Genomic DNA, 25871 nt, shown 5'->3' with positions numbered 1-25871 from the left:
TGAAAGCCTGGTGGGGAGTACCAGATATTTATCCACCAGGAGGGTGGTGGCAAAAACAAGTGGACAAAGACCCGAAACCAACAGACTCGTTAGGTGTTAATGTGAGTCGTTAGCCTTGATGGGCGGTCGTTACCCCTCCCAGCCCTCTAGGAGGGTGGTTGGGGGTCACCTGACTGCAAGTGGGACAGATGGCTGCACCTCCTTGGGAGGGCTCTAAGAACGGCGTTGTAAGTGGGAGACAAGTGGTGTCTGAGGCCCCCTCCTCTGTTCAAAGATGGCCGTTCTAGTTTGACATGAATGGCTTCTTTTACCCCTCTCTCAAACCATCTGTCCTCTCTGGCTAGAATGCGCACCTTGTGGTCATCAAAGGAGTGCCCCTTCTCCTTGAGGTGGAGGTGGACTGCTGAGTCCTGGCCTGTGGTCGTGGCCCTCCTGTGTTGTGCCATGCGCTTGTGTAATGGCTGCTTAGTCTCTCCAATGTACAGGTCAGAGCATTCTCATTGCACTGCACTGCGTACACCACATTGCTCTGTTTCTCCCTTGGAATTTTGTCCTTGGGATGGACCAGCTTTTGCCTCAGAGTGTTGCTGGGCTTGAAGTGTACTGGGATCTGGTGGGTGTTAAAGATCCTCCTGAGTTTCTCTGAAATTCCTGCCACATAGGGGATGACAATGTTGTTTCTCTTTTTGTGGTCCTGGTCTTTCTTATCCTCCCTGCGCTTTTTTGCTGTTTTGATAAAAGCCCAGTTTGGATAGCCACAAGTTTGAAGAGCAGAGTGAATATGTTTGTGTTCCCTTCTTTTTCCATCCGCTTCTGATGGGATGTTCTGTGCTCTGTGCTTTAAGGTACGGATCACCCCCAACTTGTGTTCTAGTGGGTGGTGTGAATCAAACAGGAGGTACTGGTCTGTGTGAGTGGGTTTTCTGTAGACCTCAATGTTGAGTTCCCCATTGGTTTCAATGCGTACCACGCAATCTAGAAACGCCAGACAGTTGTCTTGGACATCCTCTCTTGTGAACTTGATGTTTTTATCCACCGAGTTGAGGTGTTCTGTGAAAGGTTCGACCTCACCCTTCCTGATGGTGACCCATGTGTCATCCACATATCTGAACCAGTGCCTCGGGGAGTGGCCACTGAATGTCACATGTAATGTGAAAGGGTTTCATGTGAAGGTGTCATTTGACTCAGTCTCTGTAGGGGGAAAGTACAGAAATATAATAGTAAGGTTTATAGTAACTAGAAATATTTCTTCATACGATTCAAAGACACGCTTATATATATTTTTTTAAAACTAGGGCAATTTCTGCCTCCTGCACCAATGATAAATGTCAATCTAAAAGAAAAATTAGATAGATTTCATTTTCTTTTCATTTCTTTTTTCATTTTAAGAAAATCTGCAAACACTCTGGTTGATTTGGAACCACTCGGGTGTTGGAGATATTGACACAAAGATCTGTAATTGCTCATCCAGAATATTGACTGTAGCAGCTGCCGCACTGGGATGAACTGCAGGCTGTGTTTACACAGAGCAGACTGGAGACGAGTATGAAAACAAATTAAAAATGTCACACATAAGGTATCTATAGTATGTAGATCTACCTTGTTTGTCCAGCGCTGGTAACAATGAGGGGCTCTTGGAAGCAGGTGAAACATGCTGATTCTGTGTTTCTCAGTTTTTAAAAAATAATTACACGTTACATTATACTTGTGTCAAACTGCACAGAAGACATCTTTGAGTTCTGTCTACTTCTAGCCATCGCTGTGCTGTTTCCATTGCGGTGCTGGACTTTATGAAGATATGACAAGAGCAAAAAAAAACGCCCAAAAACCGCTTGGGGGTTCAGAGGGTAATTTCGCAAACTCAATAACATACAGTCCCTGCTATTAAAGTGACATACATATATATATATATATATATATATATATATATATATATATATATATATATATATATAGATATATATATATAGATATATATATATATATACACATATATATATATATATATATATATATATATATATATATATATATATATATATACACATATATACACACATACACACACACACACACTAGGGCTGGGACTTTAACGCGTTAATTTCGATTAATTAATTACCGTGAAAATAACGCGTTAAAATAATAACGCAATTAACTGCACCCTCCTCAGTTCCCTCATTTCTGGCACACCAGTAACTCTGATGAACACTCCAGCCCAGTAGGTGGCGGTAATGAATCTAAAGTCCGTTTTTAGCCATGAAGAAAAAGCACAGGAAGCACTGAGTGAAGTCAGGCACTGGTGAACAGTGAAGGAAGACAAGATTGAGCTTGTTGGCAGAAAGTTTTCTTTTAAAAATCTTCCTGATGGCAGCTTGGATAAAAGCCTGGTTGTGTGTAAATTGTGCAACAAAGAGTTTTCTGATCACTGTGTCACTTCAAGCCGACGGTATCACCTCAATGTAAAACATGTTGCTGTTAGCACAAGAGCTAACGTTAGCTACGAGTCATGCTAATGGCTAACGGTGTAGCCATCCCATAATAGACCACTTTTCTAGACAGTGCTTGAGTTTACAGAAAGTCTTAAAATGTTGAATAAAATCGCTATAAAAGCACTTAGATTTGCAGTAATCTGTGAATGTAGCAGACAGGTGAAAAATGCAGATAAATAGAAATGAAACATTTTTGTGATTTAAGTTTTTACTCCATCGAGGCTCTGCCTCCTTGGAGGAGGAATAACCTAAACAACAAAAATATCTCTTTTAATAACTTAATTATAAACTTTTTATTTATAAAAAAATTACATAAATAAAAATTGATATTCCTATAAAAAGAACCATCAAAATTAGACCATTTATCAGACCCAGAAAAAATGAAAACAGAATGAATCTCTGGATTTTCAACTTTCTGAAGCTCCTTGAACTACTTATGCTGATTTTATGTGCCATACAGTGGAAAAAAACAACTAAATTCAGGCTTTAAGTCATCAAAATCTCTTTTTTCTATATGTCCCATTTTCCTTTTTTAAAATAAATTTTAAATTATAAACACGTATATGTCTATTCATTGATTCAACTGTCAAACACAATTTTATTTGAACTGAAAAACTTCACTTATTGTGTCAAATATTGCTATTTGACAAAACTGCAATTAATTGCGATTAATTAATTACAAAGCCTGTAATAAATTAGATTAAATTTTTTAATCGCGTCCGCCATTAATATATACATATATATACATACATATATACATACATACATATACATATATATATATATATATATATATATATATATATACATATACACACACACACACACACACACACACACACACACACACACACACACACACACACACACACAAGGGCATACAGTATACTGTTATTACTCCGTCAAGGAACGCGGTGGAGTTATGTGACAATTGGCGTTGGTTTGTTCATCTGTTTGCAACATTACTCAAAAACAGACAAACGGATTTGGATGAAATTTTCAGGGAAGGTCAGAAATAACACAAGGACCAAGAGATTAGATTTTGGCAGTGATGTGGCTTATAGTCCGGATCCACGGATTTGTTAAAGATTTCTGTATCATTGCAAGATAGCGGCATGGCATCACTGTAGCTATGACTACAAGCCGCCCGCGACATATTTAGGTCACGCGATTCGGTATCCGTACATAACGTACACATGCATAATACACACCAGTGCAAGATCATTTAGTTTGTGGATACATCTATATTAAATGGCCACATTCTATGGTGCCGTGATTTCTGATCATCAGCAACTAATAAGCAAATACTGCATTCATTTAAAAAAAAAAAAAAGCTACATTTCTGACAATGCCGTATGGGAGAATGAACAGCCTTGGCGGAGTACTGTGCTCTCTGTTTGCGTTTATAGTTTTATGTGTTGTCAACCAGATAAGAAATCATTCATATCCACAAGAAACTCACTGGAACTACAGTATCAATAAATCATCACAATATGATTAAGTTGGAAGTTTGATTAGTAAATGGTGAATCAACACTGAATCCCAGAGTTAATGCTCATATACTGGTTTATTGCAAATCTACCAGTATCCATGTACACGCTGGCTGATAAATAACAAATAAAAACCTAATTTGTTTCAGATATTTCAGGTAAACAGTGTTGCCTTTATATACCTTACTCCAGACAGATTTACATTAGAATATGTCAGACTCTCACTGAGTGTCAAAATCTCCCGTATGAAAGTGAGACTACGCAGGCAGACACAGTGAATCAGAGACTCTCCCACCTGTCCAGACACCTGCCACCTGCTCAACTAGCCCCGCCCACTCTGTCACAACACATCCGGTTAGACTATATTCAAAGAACCGCTCAGTCGTCCAATTCTTCACAGATGAGCCAGTTTTTTCCTTAGGTGACTCAGTGTTTTACTGTCGGTGTCGCAGCACACCTGACAAGATCATTAATCATTACTGAAAGCTACAATATGGGATTATTTTTTCCTCTTCTTAAAAACTGCATTTAATACAACACACTCTTGCTCCAGGGTTTTGATATTATAGCCTTAGCTGGACCACTAGCTAACGCCAGAGAAAATATTGAAAAATTTTAGGCAGATTCTTCTCTGTCAATGATATGTTTACATTTTTGTCTTTGTTCATGGTCTGTATTTATAATTGTCATATTTTCATTGATGTTTTTACATAATTATTTTCCTAACTTTCATGCCAATAAAGCAAATTGAATTAGTCCTAGTATTTGTCCTGCTGGCAAACTTTGTCTTCTTTGCTTGTGCTGCTGTTACACAACATTTTTCGCAGGCTGCACATCAACATTTTAGTAAACATGGTGCATTTGTTTTTTGTTTCACTGCACGAGCACATTAATCTGTGACATGCTAAACAATGGTCTTAGCAGCAGCACAAGAGTAGAATGGTGATGATGTTATCAAACTTACTCACTGACAGTCATTTTACAGCCCTACAAAGCCAAAATGCAATAACTACCGATTCGATCAGTAATTAAAGAAGACCATAAGGAGGCTATGGTAGCTTCTGACCTGTGAAAACTCTGATTTTCACTTATGGCCCTTGAACTGCTCATCCATAATGTCCAGTTCAGTCAGAAAATCTAAACAAACGTAAGCTTAGAATTGTGATATTTCATCAAAATCACTTTATTCTATGCTAGACACAGATTCTGCAAAAAACTATAAATCCTGCTTTTCATTCACATAGCTTAGACTTTCCTCTCATCTATACTGTTTACTTCTATCCTCCTTTGTAGTGTTTGTATGTTTAGTTCCTTGGAATCCAATTTTTCCAACTGTAAACAAAGATTATACAATTTGCCGCTTCAGAAAGTGACATACATTTTAGACCTACTCAGATGAGCCTACTAAATACTTGTTCTGCAATAATCTACAATCCTCGTCTGTCAACAGTAATATGGAGCACATTTCATTGTTATGTAACGATGTACCAGGAGGAGACAGCTGCTTGTTGCCACACAGGCGTCTGTCTCAACCTGCAGAGACAGTGAAGCCGCCAGGTACGAAGTTACAACACCGATGTGTTTATTTCACATCCTGCCCTCTTAGATGACGGTAAGAGTTTGGAACATTCGCTGCCGTTGTACTGTTTTGCCAAACTGTGCACAGGCTCAGTCAAGTAGGGCTTTAAAAGCTGGGCTGGGCTGAGGCAACGATGCTGCTAACAAGGAGAAGATGATGACAAAGAGCGGATCTCTGCACAAACAGCATGATGTTTAATTAACATAAGTCTTAATCTGCTGATGTGCCTGTTGGAGATCCATTGAACAGGATGATCCGACGTGAAATGAGCCGGCTTGTGCAAACACGGGTGTGATGAGGACAGCGGAATAAAGCCGTGCACGCACATCAGGAACGTCCTCAGGTCTAAAGAGAACATTCAGACACAGCAGAGTCACCTCACTGCCTGCTAGATGGCAGCCTTGATGCTCTTTAACTTCCCAACACATTCGAGTTCTCCTCTGGAATTATTCAGTAGTCATGTGTCTGCTGCTGCTGCCAGATCATGTGGGTTTTTTGCCAAAACTGCAGAAAGAGAGATTACCTGTTGGGCTGAAACCTCATTACAGTGAAGTCTGTGGGGACTGTGGGAATGAGAGGAGAGCGTCACTGTGGCTGGACTCACAGAGCTTTTCTACCAACAGCAGTGGATCCACTTCAAGTAACAAACCTCAGCTCTGAGATGTTGGACTCTGTGGTAGAGCAGACTAAGAGTTTGGTAGGTGTCGAATAAACCAACAATCAGATGATCAGATATCATCAGATCATTTCTGATGGCTGAAGTCTTGAAAAAAAAATTGTGGCAGAAATCACAGGAACATAGAATGTGTCCATTTAATATAGATGTAGCCACAAACAAAATGACCTTGTGCTGAGCACAGGCGTGTGTTATGCATGTGTACGTTATGTACGGATACCAAATCGCGTGACCTAAATATGTAGTGGGTGGCAGGAACTGATGGAACTTGGAAACACCCCCACTACTTAATCAATTGTTCCTTGTATCATTTCCAACAGATAAGTCCCGATAAGTCCACAGTGGTGGATTTGTAGTAGGATCACAATCATGTGATCATCAGCAGGCAGCTGACGTAGTGTTCACTTGTCATAGCTACAGTGACATTGTGCCACTATCTCGTAATGATACAGAAATCTTTAACAAATCCGTGGATCCAGACTATAAGCCACATCACTGCCAAAATCTAATCACTTGGTCCTTGTTTCATTTCTGGCCTTCCCTGAAAATTTCATCTAAATCCGTTAGTCTGTTTTTGAGTAATGTTGCTAACAGACAGACAGACAGACAGACAGACAGACAGACAGACAGACAGACAGACAGACAGACAGACAGACAGACAGACAGACAGACAGACAGACAGACAGACAGACAGACGTACGCTGATCTTCACATAACTCCGTCTCTTTCCCTGGTGGAGTAATTAACTGTGAGAAGATTGATGCTACTCTCACATCTGTGCAGTCTTTATGCTAAGCTATACTGCATAGCTTAGCTCAGCATAAAGACTGGGGGAATTAGTTAGCCAGGCGATCCCCAAAGGTAAAGCTAAAAAACAAATCCACCTACCAGCACCCCTTGGGCTTACTAATTATAGTACAGAAACTGAAGTGTAAAAACCACAAGTTGTGGCGCGTGTAAGAACTTCCAGGAAATCAGCGAGTGCTGTGATTCTGCCGTTGGGTTTTTGTATGAACTAAACAAATGTGGTAACTAGCATACTTTCGTGGTATGGATATGTGGATTATTTTTTTTTTAAATCTTGGACTTAGCTTAGCTAGCAGTTTCCCGCTTTCTCTTGTTTTAATGCTAGGCTAAGCTAACCAGCCTCTGGCACTAGTTGCATATTGTCGCACACATGTGAAAACAGTGTCACATTTTCATTTAATTTTGATGAAATGTTGTGAACTTTCAAAGAAAATCTATTCATCAGAGGCACAAACTTTCCAGTGGATCTTGAAGTTTTCATCTGCGATGTGTTGTTCAGTTGGAAAATTTCACAAAATCTTTAATTAAAATGATTCACAAAAAAGAATGGCAATAGTAAACTGTTTCCATGAAGCAGATTTTACACCAAAAAAAATCTGTTCTCCTCAGTGCAACTGTGAAGCTGTTAGTGACTCAAAAATTCGGGGATTTTCAGCTGCATGGAGAGAAATCAAAAATTTAAGTAGTAAAATATCTATAGTATGCAGAGTTACCTGTTTTTCCCTGTACCGATACCAGATGTTTGTACTTGATATTTTTTCAGTTTTTTTTTTAAAATTGTGAAATAAATAAAGAAAATCTACTTTATTTTTTCTTTTAAATGATTTATGGCACTGTAACTTTATCATGCTGCACAGAACACATTTTTTGGGTTCTACCTTCAGTTTTGGGGCTCAGAGGGTTAAAGGAGCATTTCCCCACAAACTTTTCCATTAATTTTTGCTTTATGTTATTTATAAAAACACATGCTCCCTTAAGCAATTCAAATCAGAGGATTTATTTTTATTAGTTTATGTCTGTTATATCACTGTCCACTGATTATAATTTAGGAGCGTTTGGACGCGTATTTCACCACGGGCTACGGAATATTTTACAGCATAAATGACTAATCCATTATAGACGAAGTGTACTTTGCAGCAATTGTCCAGCTCCACGCTCTCCTGCTGTGGTTGCTTTTTGGGTGGAGCAAATCACTGGCTGGTCTTGAGTAACTCTCGATGACAGTGTTGCACATGGGCACCGCTACGTATCAATACTTGCCCCTTTGTTAGCAAACAGATAAGTGAATTGAGAAGTGAAAGATGCACAGAATACAACAACAGGAAAAAAGCTAAATTAGGGGAAAAGACTTAAAAGGTTGGAAATGTTCTGCGAGTAAAGTAGAGAAAGAGTTTGTGTGCAAAGAAAGAGGGAGGATGCCGGGCAGAGATGGCAGTTTGGTAATTTGTGGTGAGTGTTGCAGCCTGGGTGTGTCCATTTTCTGCAATGAAAGGAGGAAGTATAAGAAGGAGAGCGAGCTCCTCTCTCATCTTCAGATTAAGTGACTCAAAAGGGGGCAGCTGGGGATGAGGGTGAGTCAGCTGGAGGAACAAACAGAGCGGAGGCTGGTGCTGTGGCCTGAATACCAGCAGTGCACCGCTGAATTAAACACAATCTACTGCCATCGTGATTGAGAAAAACTAAGGGGAAAGCAGCGGTACTCAAATTTGCATAGATTTTGCACAATTATACAGTGCCGTGAGCTCACCTGGCGGCTGCAATGGGAGGCACGAAACCGCTAAGTGAGCCAGACATTCCCCGAGGGATGACACTCATGTCTGATTCATACACTCATAAGCCACAGACGTCTTCCTTTCCAGGCAACTTTAGATAAAGGCTTTCTTTCAGAGAGAAGGTTATCTGTGTTGAAATGCAAGAGAACACTCCAATCTCTGCAGAAAACTACTTTTAACTCACTCAAGCTGCAGCTGCATGTAGAAAGCGAGCCCCATTTTTATGTCATGAGCCAAGTCCAGTGTATTTCTATGGGAGACCCTCCCCAACTCTGCAGCACGACATGGGCACAGACAATAGCCCAGTGTGTCTCCTGTCCTGCTAGGCCACAGCTACATCAAACTAAGCCCCCAAAGTTGGACTCGGACCGGCCCAGAAAAGCTCAGGTGACTGGGGATCGGACCCCCCCCTCCCAAAACAACACACTTCAAATCTGGAGACAAAAGCCAGTGGAGGGGACACGCCTGGACTTATTTAACACTCATGCACAGGACTGAATTATAAAGTGAGCTTTCTCTGCACAGGTTCTCATGTTCTCTTTAAATGAAACAGAGGAACACCCAGCATGAAGGTGGACAAACTACTAGCACCCATTCATCACACTCACCTATGGACACCAGCTTGATGTTCTCCTTGTCCAGGAACTCCAGAGCCACGGACACGTTCTCCAGCTGCATCTGGCGGAAGGTGGGCCTCTGGTTGTACTTTCGGAACATTTTCTTCTGGGACAGGACCTCCAGGAGCCCGATGAGCCGCAGCCCGTCGCTCAGGTCCGTCTGCAAGTTGCCGATCCGCTTGTTGACGCATTTCAGGTGCTCGTTACACCAGCGGGTGAACGTGTTTTGCTGGATCTTCTTCCACGGCGCGTCCTCGGCCAGGTCCTTCTCCGTGGCGGGCATTTCTGCGTCCTTGTCCGTGGAGAGAGCGTTGGGAGCGGGCGCGGCGCTCTGGTGGAGCCGGGGGTGGGAACCACTCATTTTTATGGTCTCGCCTGTCTCTCGGTTCGCTGCTTTTTTTTCTGGGTGGAGTCTGCTCAACTTTGCGTGGCCGCTCCCTCTCTTTCTCCGCGTCTCTCTTTCTCACTTTCTGGAGAAAAGAAAAAGAAATAAAGGAGAGAGCATGAGAGAGAGGCTGCCTTATAGCCCGCAGACAGAGGTTTCGAACAAGAAAGTAGGCGGTTAAGAAAGAAAAGGGAGTCGTTTTGGATCAAACTGCAGCTCCGATGATACACTTTTTCAATGTTCATGACACACAATGAGACAAAAAAAAAAAACTGCCTCACGTTAACCCAAGATAGACCGACAAGATGGAAGTCATTAAGTACAATCAGCAAAACACATTTCAAGTAACCTATCAGTAAAACTGCCCAGATATTGACCACTGCAGTAGATAAATCCAACTTTGCAGCCATTTCAAACAGAAATTCCACATAAACAAAACTGATTTTGAGCATAACAAACATTTTGATAGACCATTTTACTCTTTTTAAAACGATTTTCCCGTTTTGTTAAACGACAACATACTAGTTGCTATTTAAATGTTAACCTAAACAAACAATCTGTCAATAACGCTCATGTCACAAATAAGTATTTTTACCATGGTACTCACCCTTTTGCAACTTTTGACCCTTGAAAACACTATTTTACTGTATGTAAATCAGAGTAAAAAAAACTTTTTACTAGCTAGCTTCACCTCTGCTCGCTAGGTTAGTTAGCATTTAGCTCATAGCTCCGTTGCCTCTCTGTTATGATTTTAGACTTAGCTACTGTCTTCAAAAAAATATTTTTGAGGGTAAGTGAGCAAATTACCTGTAGTACCCGACAGATATTTTATCTAAACAACATGAAGTCATTTACTCAGAGTCAGACGAGACATGCAGCACTCTGCTAGCTCAGTTAGCTAGCATTTAGTTAGTAGCTCGTTTGCTTCTCTTTACCGATCTAAGATTTAGCCATTTTCATTTTTAATTTTGTCGGAAAGTGGGTAAATTACCTTTAGTTGAGGTCATTTCAACACCTACTCCTAGCCAGATATTTTAGCTTAACCACACAAAATCATGCTACATTGCTACATATACAACAATGTGCTAGCTAGGCTAGCTGGCATTTAGCGTCCAGCTCATTTGTCTCTCCATTATGATTTGAGATTAAGCCGTTGTCTTTTTTTAACTAGTTTTTGTAGAAAAGTGGGCAAATTACCTTAAGTCAAGGCTATTTTACTAGGTTGCCCTCTCTAGCCCCATATTTAAGCTCAACTACATGAAAATATTGCCAGAGTCAGTCACTAAATGTACAGCACTGTGCTAGCTAGACTACTTAACACATTTGCATCTCCATTACTTTTTTTAAAAGGGTTTGGATACTGTACTTTATATATATATATATATATATATATATATATATATATATATATATATATATATATATATATATATATATATATATATATATATATATATATATATATATATTTTTTTTTTTTTTTTTAATTTTATTTATTTATTTTTTTTAAAAGGGAACGTGGGCAAATTACCTTTAGTTAGGACCATTTAAAGTGCTTTTCCTAGCTAGCCAGATATTTTAGCTTAACCACATGAAATCAGTCCCCAAAAGTCAGATGCTACATACACAGCACTGACTAGTTAGGCTGGCTAGCATTTACTTCTGCGCCCCTCCATTATTATCTCTTTTTAATTCATATTTTTGGAGGTAAGTGGGCAAATTACGTTGAGTAAAGGCCACCTCAATGGCAATGGCTATTCCTCGCTAGCCAGATAATTTAGCTAACAGCATGGAATCAGTCCTCAGGAGTCAGACACTGCCATATACAGCACGCTGCTAGCTAGGTTATTTTACATTTAGCATGTAGCTCCTTTACTTCTACATTATTATTTCAGATTTAGCTACTGCATTTTTAAGATATTTAGTGGAAGAGTGAGCAATTTACCTTTTGTTTAAGGCTATCTTACAAGATATTCCTAGCTAACCAAAAATTTTAGCTCAATTCCATAAAATAATTCCACCAGAATCAGACGGACGTTACATATACAACACTCTGCTTGCTTGGCTACTTAGAATTTAGCTAGTAGCTACTTTGCCTCTCCATTTTGATTTGAAAATTAGCCACTGTCTTTTTTTAAAATATTATTTTGTGGAAAAGTGAGCAAATTACCTTGAGTTAAGGGTATCTCACAAGCTAGCCAAATATTTTAGAACTCATTCCCCAAGAGTCAGCCCTCTGCTAGCTAGGCTAATTAGACTTTAGCTCGTAGCTTCTTTGCCTCTCCATTGTGATCCAAGATTTAGCTACGGTGTTTTTCAAAATGCTATTTTCATGGGAAAGTAGGCAAATTACACTTACTTAAGGCTGTCTCAGTAGCTAGCACTAGTTGTCATTGCAGTTTGGCTTTTGTCTGTTTTTCAATTCTTTTAAACTTTCCCTTTTTTCAGAGATGAGAGATTAAAAAAAAAAAAGTCTGGTTTTAATTCAGTATTGGCTGATATGTAGCCTCTGAACGGCGTTGCAGTCCTGGTTTATCCTCCTTTATCCCATCTTTAGTCACAGAAATATTGTGGCTACAGAAGGAAAGAGGTTGTTTTCTGAGCATTACAAACAAAGTGACAGGCTACAGCAGCAGATGTACACAGACGAAGGGCCCACGGTCAGGACTCCTGAGGATATGAGCTCATCTGATGCTCATGGGTCCCAGGCAAAATAAATATTTTAGATATCCAGAGGGATATGAGCATCAGTGACTCCACATGAGCTCATAGCTATGTTTGTTTGTGTTCTGTTGGACTGCATTCTGCTTTGTTAAGCTTTCCTTTTCTGTGCAAGCACGGGCAGCATGCCCGTTTGCGTTTGTGTTTTCTGAGCCCAGATGTCTGCCTTCATTTGTGTACATGTGGGATGTCATTGTGTTGTGTTCTGCCTTGTCCTTAAAGAGGTCACAGAGTGGATCTAGAGTCTAGACACCAGCCTCTGACTGTCCTCGCTGTACTGACCAAACAGCCAGAGGAGATCATACGCCAGGTATAATCTGCTAATGACACGTATGAGTGTTATATAATGGCCGGTTCTAAAAATATAACAAGCATAGCGAAGGGTTTCTGTCATCTTCAAGTCATTTACCACATTAGAGAGACATTTTGATAGTATTTTTTAGACTTTGATATACAATATTATCATTGTATATGTTGTCCATTATACAGCAAAATTAAAATGTTCTCAGACAGAGCATAATACAGAAAAAACAAGCTTGGGGTGATTTTAAAAAGGTGTCGTCACATAGTTTGTCCAGCAGAGGAGCTCTACTGCTTATAATACTCAGCACTATTTGCAGTACATGTAGCAGAGCAGTCAATGGTACGGAGTCATGCGGTGCCTTCATGGTAATCTGCCAAAAAGTCGCAATGCGGACATTACTTTGGTCTACTGATGGAAATGATGTTGACAACTGTATGTATATAAGATATACATATGTATAGCATATAAATGAATGTCATTTTTTCATTTCCTAGCATTTTCTACTGTCATTTCCCCCTTTTCAATAGAACTGTAACCTGCTATATGTACAGTATACATATATAAACAATAGATAACTCAGAAATTATTACTATTATTAACTATAATGCCCCCAGTAAAGGTGACACAAGGAAGGGAAATGCAAGATGTCATTAATCTCACTTCTAAACTTATTTCCAAAATGCAAAGATCCCTGACACATTAGTATTAACAAGTTCTCAAACATCTCAGTGTGATTAACATCAACTCCACTCATGTCCTCTATGCATAATTTAAACTCATGCTATCAGGAATGTGTTTCAGATTGACTGCATGTTGGATGTTATTAGACTTGCAGACAGCTACAGTCCATAAAATGCTTTGGTAGAAATCAATAAATGCATTTCTAATTCAAACTTGTGCTTTTTTGTTGTTCTGTTTTCATACAAACAGGAAGCCCCTGAGAAAGTATGTTGCAGTAATCTGATTAAAGTAGCCTTCAGCCAGTTCCAGACATATATGATACTGAATTGATTTAAGGGCTGAGTTTGCCGTGAGATTTCCAGCATTCAGGGTTGTAAAATATGAGTTAGTTCCATGGCAGATGCTATTAATTGCATTATGGGAACTGTAGGGTCCTGCACTTTAGTGTGGAACGTAAAAAATCTTTGTCAAAAACCTGAAATTGTGCCTCTTTATTGTGACGAGTTTTGTTTCCTTTTCTTTCTGCGAGTAGAACAACAGTAGAAAAAAATAAAAAATGCAAGGAGAGATGTGACTCTGCAGCTTTTTTGCCTAAATAAGGAGCTCGATGCCAGGAGCCACAGCGTGGACAGCAGCCATCAGGAACCCTCAGCCTTTGTGTGTGTTGCTGTGCGATTGTGTGTGCATGTTTTTTGTGCATGTTTGTGTGCGTCTGGTCAAGGGAGAATCTGAAGAATGCTCCTCAGCACCATAACAACCCTGCAGCCCCAGAGTCTTAATAACACCCCAATAAAAGAGCCCTATTAATGCAACACACACAATGTGGCACCAGCGAGCGTTTACCATTGAAAACAATGGAGTTAAATAGCTCAGGCCCCTGCAGACGCGTAATTTGCTTCCATTACACAGAAGCTTGTCGCAGCAATTTACAGGCTTAATTAAAATATAAAACTCATGACGACAGCGGTGGGGTTTACAGCAAAGAGAGACGAGAGTGAAAACATAAAGCAGAAAATAATTTGAGGGATCATTTTGTGGGTTCAACTGCTGCTGATCTTCATTCAGATCCGGCATGGAAGTAAAGTGAGGGCTGAGGAAGCTGGTAAAACATTCCCTGCAAAAGAAGTGGCCTATTGTTTCAAAGGAATTTGCCAAATAAACAAGAGACAAAACATGGGGCGGAGACAGCAAAAGGCCGACCAAGACACACTGAAATGTCTCAGGATGTGGAGGCTGAACTGGGCTCTCCGGCTGGTCTTTTGGCTCCCTCTAGTGATGATTTGTGATACTACATTTTTTACTTTTTCACTTTTGGAAGTCGAGCCCTTGTCCGGTCCTCTTTGCACATTTTCTTGTCTAATTGTTTACACTTCTTCTTTATATTTCTCTCCATTTTTATTCATTTCCTGAACGCAACAACTTTTATTTGATTTATTCGACAGCTTAACAATTACTATTGACCAGTAGGGTTATTTCATTTCACTGGGGAGCTAACTGTGGGGAAAATGGTTAAGATAAATCACACATAACCTCAATGTCCCCAGTCTGATTCCATTTGGTTTCCTTAAGTGATGTATTTCACTACAGATTTGTGGAACATTTCATTACACTTCTTCAAATTTAGAATATAGACATCCTGGACTTTTGATTCCACAGCTACACTTATTGCTTACTTTGCAGATTTTACATGCAAAACATATCAGGAACTTATCAAATACAACATGAAGCTTTACTAAAGAACCAAAAAGTGGCTGCAAATTACAACATAAACTAATGATGCGTTAAAAGCATTGTTTCAAGGTGTTAATACTTATTCTAAGCTTTAGAACACCAGAACCCACCTGTGGGCTTGAAAGGTGTGTTGTCTTTTTTTTTTTTTTTAAATCACCATAATTGCACTATTTATCAGAGTCAGAAATTGTAAAAATGGATATTATCAGATTTTCAAATTTAGGCTGGTCATTGAACTGTCTGTGAAATGCCATTCAGTCGGGCAGCTTAATAAAATTTTAGCTAAAATCGTAATATTTGTTCAAAATAACTTTCGTCTTCATATCTCATTTAAAAATTTGCACAAAAAAAAAAAAAAATCACCATGTGCTCTAATCAGATTCTACAACTGAGGAGCCATCAGTGAGTCTGCTGTGATTGACGGTTACATGATGAAAATTCAAGGACGTCTCGGCTGAACTGCAGGCAATGTTTACACAAAACAGTGAGGAGACAGGACAAACTAAAAATGTTAAAACTAAAATATCTATAGTATGTGGAGCCCCCATTTTTTCCAGTGGTGGTAATAACTGTGGGCATCGGAAAAAATGTTGTACAAGCCGATTCTAGGTTTTTTCCAGTTTTTGTACACTACCAGTCAAAAGTTTGGAGACACTTTCTCATTGACATGAATTAGAATGTGTCTCCAAACTTTTGACTGATTGTGTACATTCAATAATCAAAGGAATCAAACTTTTGTTTCTCATGACTGATGCTATTATCACAGTGTCAAAACATTTCTGAATTCTCTCTGCTTCTAGTCGTGGTTGAGAAGTGCAGGACTTTATACTGCAGTTAAAATGAGACCACAATGAGTAAGAAAAAAAACAAGCGTAAAAACACCCAGAAACTTGCTCAGGGTTCAGAGGGTTAAGGTCTTCACTGCAAAGGCATGATGTCACATGCCAGGAATTCATGTTACAACCGTGTACGTATGGGATTAAAAGTCACTGATGTAGAAGGAGAAAGAGCAAAGCAAAACACATCCTGAACCCTGAGCTGTGCCAGTATTGAAAGCAGCGAGCCAAATCCACAGGTGAGCTGGGTAATAGACCTAAATCCTGCACTGTTACTTCACAGTTTGCGTCAGGCCTTTGGCCAAAGACTACAGCGAGCACAACAACACTATAAGCTTCATTTCCTGGATCAGCTGAAGCACAAGAACCTCAGAGGGTGGAGTGTAAAGTTAAGGGGAACTGTGTTCCTCCAATAGTTCTGATAAGAATCAAGTAATGAGCCTGACAGATAAAGGAAAATATTTTAATGAGCTTTTGGTGCATGTCATCATCATGTTACACAGATAAACTGCTAAGTTTTAATATTAAGAGCATAGAGATCCTCCAGTGTTTATTATTAGAAGTTATATCACTTAGACGCATAATCGGTGAGATGAGCGTCGGCTTAGAGGCCTCCTCCCAGCCATATTTCTATTATTGCAGCAGCCTGAGATGCCCACGGTTTCTCATCATCACTCGCCACACCTCGTCAGCCGCAAGTCGAGCACAGCACAACTCAGCACAGGAAGTTTAACGCTGCAGGCAACAACCACTTGACAACCAGCGGCGTGCAGACAGAAAGTCAGGTGCACAGATTACTGTTATGGTTTTCCCCTCTAGTTCCTGCAGACAGTGGTGCCACTTGTTGTTGGCACTTGTTGGGTGAAAGTAGGCCGAGACGGGTCAAACAGGGACAGGTTTGATGTACATGTTTACGCCTCAGACTCTGACACCCACTTCCTTTTCTCGTCTCAAGGTTCTCACACGTCTTTTACCATCAAGATGTTTGGCGAACCAAAAAGATGCGACAAGTTATTGAAATCCCCAAACTATCGACTGAGCCATTTATACCAGATTCTGACTTTTAAATGCCTTGCTATGCTTTAAAATTTTAGAACCAAAACAGTAAAAATCCATTAAAAACTTACAGAAGTATATGTACAAACTTTTATTGCCTGTCAGAATTTACTTTGTCCCGTTTTACAGAATTTTAAAATCTGATCTAATGTGCTGATATCTGAGTAACTGAATTTGTTGTTCCATGTACAAAGGACTAAACTAAATCTTAAATTATACCTAGACTTTTAGATGCCTTTCAAACTGCAGTCACAGCTAATGAGACTGCTCGCTGCAAGCTAACAGACCAGCTTGAACAATGCCAGTTAAAAGACCCATAAAATTACATGAAAACCACTTGTTGACTGACTGTAATGGATTTCATATGAAAGTTTTAATGTACTTAATGAAGGATGAATTCACTAAATGGACTCTGTCATGCAAAAGAGCAAAAACACAACCTGCTTCAGTTGCGTCGACGTGGTTTTTGAACGACACATTTGGCCAAAAGTCAGTCCAGAATCAGATCCTAAACATTTTGTAAGAAACAAAAACAGCACAAAGTTATATAAAATCACAAGAACTACACAACAGTGGTACAAAACCAACTGCAATTAAGCACTCCAGCTAGTTACAACTGGTGCAATTAGCTTAATTAACTTTGTTTTTTAATATCTGAGTAACTGAGTTACTCCGTTAACTCGCACAAATAACACCGCATAAATAAGACAAAAGTTAAATCTTTCTGAACAAAACTATTCATTCTAAAAGCTGACTAGCCTAGCTTAGCAGATTAACATGTTTCACGCACTTTTAATTTATTAAGCTGCCTTTAAATCCCACATATTAATATATTTAAATCATGATTAATTTACTAAAATAACTGCTTTGTTAAAATGGTTGAGAGAACTGAAGACGAAACCCTTTAGATTTGAAACTGAGCTTAAGGACACAACGCAGAATGATACAGCAGCAACCAGCTGATCCCAAGGTAGCCCTGCTCTAAAACAAATCCGCATTTATCAACTATTTCACTCAAAATAGGATCAGAATTTATTAAATAAACATCAAGCTACATTGAAGAAGACTGAACCCTACAGATTGAGACTCTAGACTTATTAGGAAAACATTTACTGAAGTAACAAATAAAACAAGAGTTAAGGTTAATTTCTCATAGACTTAAATACAATTGCATGTATTTTTGCAATGAGAGGAGTCGCCCCCTGGTGGCTGTTAGAAAGAATACAGGTCTAAAATAGATCCTGAAGCCACATCCATCTTTTATACACAGCAAAAGATCTCTTTGGAATTCATGTAAGAACTGGTACAATCATTAAAAATCTGCAAACAAAAGGTTTTACAACTCCCATACCTGTTACAGAAACTTTCTGAGACAGAGTAAACATCCAAAGCCCACAATCTGAAAATAAACACAATTCTTGACTGGGTTTAAGATGAAGGCTGAACAAGAATGTTACGACCTCAGTGTGAAATCTCCTGCCAGAAAATGCTGGAAACAACTGGTTACATTCACTCTGAGAACAAAGAGGCACATTCCAGTCTTTTGATCTAATCACCGTAGAATTATCTATCACTACTTCACTGCAGTTTTACAAGGGAAAACCCTGCTGCAGCCATGGCAGTAACGAAAGCCTGCTTATTAGATTTACCTGATGCACAGATTGGTCCAGTCACTTGGACGTTTATTGCATCAACAGTCCCATTCCACAGGTCAGTGTGAACTGTACAAACCCTCACACACTACATCTGTGTGGTTTTAGGTTGCTTTCCCAAGACTTGTACACTTTTACTGCACTATGATAAATCAAAAACACAGATTATTCTTGGTTTCAGGAATCCTATAAAGACCAAGAATCCGACAGAACTACATCTCAAAGTGGACTCTCCTTTGACGTCACTACCCTCAAGCTCACTGATAACGGTGTAAGCAGAAAACATTGACTATATACACGACTGTTCAAAAGTTTGGGGTCACTTAGAAATGGCCTTGACAGAAGACAGAGGTTTTTGGATGTAAATGAAAGAAACATGAAACTAAAACAACCATCTTTAAAGAGGAGAGGCTCTCCAACACCATTTATCAGGTACTTACATGCAGTCTTAAGGCGCACTACCGTTCAAAAGATTGGGGTCACCAAGAAATGTCCTTATTTTTGAAATAAAAGCATTTTTTTTCCAATGAAGATAACATTAAACGAATCAGAAATCCAGTCTAGACTGTTAATGTGGTAAATTACTATTCTAGCTGGAAACCGCTGATTTTTAATGGAATATCTCCATAGGGGTACAGAGGAACATTTCCAGCAACCATCACTCCTGTGTTCTAATGCTACATTGTGTTAGCTAATGGTGTTGAAAGACTCGATGATTAGAAAATCCTTGTGCAATTATGTTAGCACATGGATAAAAGTGTGAGTTTTCATGGAAAACATTAAATTGACTGGGTGACCCCAAACTTTTGAACAGTAGTGTAAATAAAGAATGAAATGTCTCCCTATGTTGCCCCCTATTAGCTGGTTGCAGTATAGGTCATAGGCCTTGCTTTATGTCAGCAGATGGGACATGAGCCAAACTAACAAATCAAAGTACACAACCATTCAAAAGTTGTTGATTTTCCTTTAAAAATCAGCCGTTTCCAGCTAGAATAGTCACTTACCACATTAACAATGTCTAGACTGGATTTCTGATTCATTTAATGTTATCTTGATTAAAAAAAAGACATTTCTAAATTCCCCCAAACTTTTGAACGATAGTGTACATCTCGGATAAATTTCACTGAAATACGGTTTCTGTCATATTAAGTACTTTGTCTTATGTTGAGGTTTGCTCAAGGCTTCATTTTTCTGATCAGTTTGTTTCTGATTAGTTATTTGACCCTAGAATAATAGCATATGTTCTAGGGCTCTGTGATCTAGACGTTAGTTTATTGCTGTAAAATGTTAATTGATAATTACTGATCACTTTTAAAGACATATTAAGAAAATAGCTTTATTTTTAATCACCCACTTTTGCCTATTTGTCATGGTACCCAGGTAATTATTTTAATGTTAACACAATAACAAAAACACATAAATAAGTACATTTAAGCACACAGATATGAAAAATAGGATAAAGACATGATCTTATATACATACACATTAAATATAAATAGGAAGTAAAACCTACAGCTGCACGAAGGGGAGTTCTGCAGACACAGATAGGCAGCTGCAGACTAGCATGCCTCGGGAGACCTGCACAGAAGTCAGATTATCAAGGTGTGAAAGGCCATTTATGAGCCAGATATGGAGCATGTCTGGTATTTGTTCATGCAACCAAACTTTGCATAATCATATTTTTCTTTAATGGAAGTGTAAATCTGATGAATTCAAATGACACTAGTGATTATTCTATCAAATAGCAGTATGTCATCAAGATTAGCAGTTTCTCTGAATAAAATAGTTGGCAAGGCACTTACTCAGGAATTGTAAATAAAAATGTGTAAGAACTGTTCCTTTTCCCTTAACCATGTGGTGCAAATGCAAACGTAAACTGTACTAGTTTAAAAATCAACTTTCAGTGTTAGCTTCACCCAGGACTAGAAGTGAAAGCTCTACCTCAATCTGAACTCTTGATGTATCTGACTGCACACTTGATACCTTAAATATTTATCAGTTTTATACAAAGTGCTCTTCAAAGTGAAAAATGTAAAGAGGTTTTTGTATGTCTTACACGTTTCATACAGAGTTTTACATATGTAGTTCTTACTCTCAGAAGTAAAAGAACATTGAGGAACCTTTTGGGGCTCATCAGTATTGTCCAGGAAGGGTTACTGAATTCAAAATGGTGCTTCAAGGAACCACTTAGAAAGGTTCTTCAAGGACTCACTTTGTAGTGTTCCATATAAGTATTACAGTGCGTTTTTTACCCCAAAAATGAGAAAAAATGTGTTTTGTCATTTGAAAGTCATAATCCCAATTTGTCCAAATATACAAAACCAGTCAATAGAACTTACATTTGGTTATTGTTGTACAAAAAGTAAAACTATAACCTAAACCAATATTTTTGTATGTTTTTTTTTTTTTTAACTGTTAGTGATGAAACGACTCACCATTTGTCTTATATTGGACTAATACGAGGCATGATAATGGGGTCAGCCATGTTGTTCCTTTATGACTGCATGAACGAAATTGATTCCACTATATACATGTTAAAATACACACAATTGCAATAAAAACACATTTTAAAAATCAAGTTAACTTTAAATGCAAGTGTAAAGTGCCAAGAAGGCACACCCATAACTCTACAAAAAAAAAAAAAAAAAAAATCAGCAACCTGCTCCCTCAGTTGAGCTGTTAAAGGTTCCACCAGGAACCCTAAAAGGAAGCAAAGTTCCCCAGAGTTCCTTGAGGTTCTCCGAGTTCTGCGAGAGTAGCTCTTTTGTTTTATTATCTGCCGCTGTACAAAGCTGTAAAATCTGCACCACTGCACAAGACAAATTGCCCTCCGGGGACATACAGGTGAATTAAATATTGTCTCATTAATTCCATGTCATATAAATCTGAGCCTTTGCAGAATAACAATAGTAGATTTACATTTCCCCGATGTTTCTACATACTTATGCTGAGTTACTGTTCAGTGTACGAGCTTTACTTGTAACTGAGTGTAACAGCCAGACAGGGTCACTGAAGGATGTGGATCCTTCTTCGACCACTGTTCTGAACATGGACCGAGGGACCCGCCTGCTCCTGCGGTGTGAGACTCGCTCCGGGCGGCTGAGGGCGCAAGCGGCCACCGCTCGTCCCCTCCGGTGAAAAAAAAAAAAAAAAAAACTTCAGTCAGTGTCCGTGTATTACCTTATTTGGTGTGGAGCCCCTAATTATAACACCGGGGAGATGCTGCTGCCGTGCACGAGGACGACTATGCTCGTGCGCGACAGCCCATAAACAAACTTTAGGAGCTCCACATCCATCTGAAGAGGCGCGTAAAACCAGCTTTCACAGACATAAGGAAAGGTTGGGGAGGTTTTACGCACTGCGACCCTCCGGTTCCATCTAAGCTTCACACCGGAGCGCAGCCGCAACCGCAAACAAACCAACCCAGAGAATCCACACGCGGAGCGGCATCACTCCCACTCCCACCCACGAGCCCACGGGAGACTCACCTGAGCGTGGCAGCCTGTGATCCTGAAGTGTGCGTCCTGCGTCTCTCCGGTCCGTTTGCTCAGTGCGCGCAGCAGCTTCTGCGGTCTCAGCGGGTTGTGTGTTGGTGTGTGTGTTGCTGCACCGAGGTCCTCCCTCCCCACGCGCAGTCCCGGTGGGGGGAAATAACGGGTGTACCGGTTGTGGTGGTGGCGCAAAAGGAAAAGTAAAGAGCTAGTCCCTCCGCTCTTTTACGCTTTTCTACCTCCGTCTCTCTCTCTCTCCGTGGACTCACCGTGAGAGCCTTAATTGGTAAACGGCTAAAGCTGCGGAGGCTCTGGGGGTGTTGCCCTCTTTCTCTCTCTCTCTTTCCCCTCTCTCTCTCTCTCTCTTTTTAACTTAGGTGACGTCATGACCGCGCCTTCAGGATTTTAAAGGTATGATGTCACCAGCTCCCATCACTAACATCTTTATTTCACCCCGAGGTGTGTGTGTGTGTGTGTGTGTGTGTGTGTGTGTGTGTGTGTGTGTGTGTATGTATGTGTGTGTGTGGACATCATCTATCCTGTCTCTGTATGAGTCTTTCCTGTTATCTGTTATTGTTCAGACAGATTGTCAATCCCTGCTCTGACTCAATGTGTGTGTGTGTGTGTGTGTGTGTCTGTGTGTGTGTCTGTGTGTGTGTGTGTGTGTGTGTGTGTGTGCACGCTCTCCAGCTGAGCATTGGCTCAGGAAACAGGAATGTGCGGCCTCTGCTGTGCCCTCTACTTACAGTTCATCAGTCTGGAGATGAGGGGAGGAGTGATGGGGAGGAGAATAAGGAGAGATCACAGGCTGCATATCTCTATAACTACATTATAGTGTTTCCTAACGAACCGTGAAAAGTCCCCTGGAGTCTCAGCTAGAGCCTCGCAGCTTCATGAGCCAATGAGAATCTTACTGAGCTGCTACGTTCCAGCTAACAAACCCGGGGCTTTGAGTTCAGCCATTTTAAGCAGCTGCCTTACAGTCCACCAGGTGGATTTACCTTCTAAAGCTGCTTCTGCAAACTCTAAAATCTCTCGGCCACAAAGCAAATACAGCAAAAGTTCTGCTGTTGGCTGCAAGAGTGAACACAAGAGTCTTCATGCATCCCCAGCATCTGAGGAGCTATAGATCCAGTGGATTAATTGTATTTTTGATGACCAAATCACCACAGTAATAGTAAAATCTATCATGTTAATGCGTTGTGCTAACGCTACCATTAGCATAGAACATATGACCTCAGATCCGAGCTCGGTTGAAACTGTAAAGCTGAGAGACATTAACCCTCCTGTTGTCGTCATTTACGGGCACCAAAACATTTTGTTTCCTTGTCTGAAAAAAATCCAAAAAATCTGCAAAAAAAATCCCCAAATTTCTGAAAATTTGCAAAACCTTCAGGAAGGGAACTCCAATAATCCCCTAAAAGTTTTATCCCCCAAATTTGGCAAGAAAATTCTTGTAAATATTTTCAAAAAATGAGTAAAAATCTTACAAAAAAAATCCTAAAAATATCTAAAGTCATTCCATATATATCAGTAAAACTTCTAATATTTTCTTTAACAACATTCAAATAAAAATAAACCAAAATCCAGCAGATTTTGGTTGATTTTTCCACTGGATTTTGGTTGATTTTTATGTGAATGTTCTTAAGAAACATTTTTAACATTTCTTTTTTTCCACCACAAAATGTTCAAAGATTTCCCAAAAATGTTGAAAATGTGGACTTCAGAAGTTTCACTATGAAAATATTTTTTTTGTCACATTTTCAAACTTTAAAATGGGTCAATTTTGACCCACAGAACAACACGAGGGTTAAGAGATCGTGGAAACTTCTTATATTTTAAACCAATGAACAAGGACTGGGTGGGTTTTAGTAGGATGAAATAGAGACTAAAACGTAGCCCATCAAGAATAATCAGCAGACACTTCATTGTCATTTCCAGTCTGCAGATGAACACTGCTAAAAAACTCATCAAATGTGCTGCTGGCTGCAAGAGTGAACACAAGAGTCTTCATGCACTCCCAGCATCTGAGGAGCTATAGATCCAGTGGATTAATTGTATTTTTGATGCCCAGATCAACACAACAGTAGTAAAATCTATCATGTCAGTGCATTGTGCTAAGGCTACCGTTAACTTAGAACATATGACCCCTGATCTGAGCTAGTTGAAACTGTAAAGCTGAGGGACATTAAGATGTGATGGTGGAAACTTACATTTGAAACCAATAAACAAGGCCTGGGTGGGCTGTGATAGTATAAAACATACTTCATTAAGAATAATCAGCAGACTCTTCATTGTCATTTCCAATCTACATATGAGCACCGCTAAAAACTCACCAAATGTTCTGTTGTTGGCTGCAAGAGTGAACACAGCAGTTTTCATGCATTCCCAGCAGCTGAGGAACTGTAGATCCAGTGGATTCCTTGTGTTTCTGATGCCCAAATCACCACAATAATAGTAAATTCTATCATGTTAGTGCGTTGAACAACTTAATGTTGCTAACGTTATCAGTTAGCTTTGATTGTATGACCCCAGATCTGAGCTCTGTTGAAACTGCAAAGCTGAGGGACTTTAAGGTGGTGGAAACTTTAATTTGAAATCAGTAAACAAGGACTGGGTGGGTTTTAGTAGTATGAAATAAAGACTAAAACACAGAACATTAAGAATAACCAGTGGACACTTTATCGTCATTTCCAATCTGCATATGAGCACCGCTAAAAACTGACCAAATGTTCTGCTGTTTCCCACAAGAGTGAACACAGCAGTCTTCATGCACTCCCAGCATCTGAGGAGCTATAGATCCAGTGGATTCCTTGTATTTTTGATGCCCAAATCACCACAATAATAGTAAAATCTATCATGTTCATGTGTTGAACGACTGATATTGCTAACGTTATCAGTTAGCTGTCAGGCCCGATGCTGCAGGCTCCAGATAGTACTCTCCACTCCCCCCGCCCTTTCTGTTGCTCATAGGTGTGCTTGGCAGCAGGTGTGGGTAATCAGCATCAGCAGACGCACGAGCAGGTGGAATTGGGCCAATCAGAATCATCTCTGCTACAATAAAGACTGACTCCACTCACCACTCATTGCTGGACTGTGAATGACTCCCAGTTAGATCTGTGCACCGTTCTCTCCACCCTCTGGTTCTTGTGAACTCTTGGTAACTTATGTTTGTTCTCTCCTAGTCTGGATGCCTACCTGCTCATGTACATTCTGTCCCTCGTCTTCCTGGATCCTGTGGTTATTGGCAGTTCTCCGTCACTCTGCACCCCACCCAGCCTGCCACCACTTCATGCTGTCCAGCCCTTCTGGAAACCCCTCACCTGGTCCACTACCACCACTACCTCCTTCCCTCTGCCCCCCCACACCCAGCCTGTCGCCACAGTCTCCAGCCACCATATTCCTCTCCAGCTACACAACAGCCCTCCTCGCTGCCCAGCATGTACCACCTCAGCTAGAAGGCTCTCTGGTTTTCCTGGTCCCATTCCCCTCAATTCTGTCAGCTAAGTCTCAGTCTCGGCATTCCAGACTAGAGTCGCGTTCTTATTATTTGTATTTATAGTTATCTTCATAGTATTCTGTAT

General features: G+C 39.9%; 1 protein-coding gene across 3 annotated transcripts in view; it reads right to left on the bottom strand.

The window, feature by feature from the left end:
• Positions 1-22425, bottom strand: part of flna (filamin A, alpha (actin binding protein 280)) — an 80682-nt gene extending 58257 nt beyond the window's left edge. For all 3 annotated transcript variants that reach the window (XM_055012607.1, XM_023265160.3, XM_023265159.3), the window contains exons 1-2: positions 22285-22425; positions 9422-9900 (exon numbers count right to left, since the gene is read on the bottom strand). In XM_055012607.1, the coding sequence (XP_054868582.1) occupies positions 9422-9791 (370 nt within the window). In that variant the 5' untranslated portion in view covers positions 9792-9900; positions 22285-22425. The remainder of the gene's footprint in view (positions 1-9421; positions 9901-22284) is intronic.
• Positions 22426-25871: the final 3446 nt, after the last annotated feature.

Source organism: Amphiprion ocellaris, chromosome 8 (genome assembly GCF_022539595.1).
Source record: "Amphiprion ocellaris isolate individual 3 ecotype Okinawa chromosome 8, ASM2253959v1, whole genome shotgun sequence".
Classification (NCBI taxonomy): domain Eukaryota; kingdom Metazoa; phylum Chordata; class Actinopteri; family Pomacentridae; genus Amphiprion; species Amphiprion ocellaris.
Note: the sequence above shows the minus strand (reverse complement) of the source record. Positions and strands in the feature narration are given on the sequence as shown.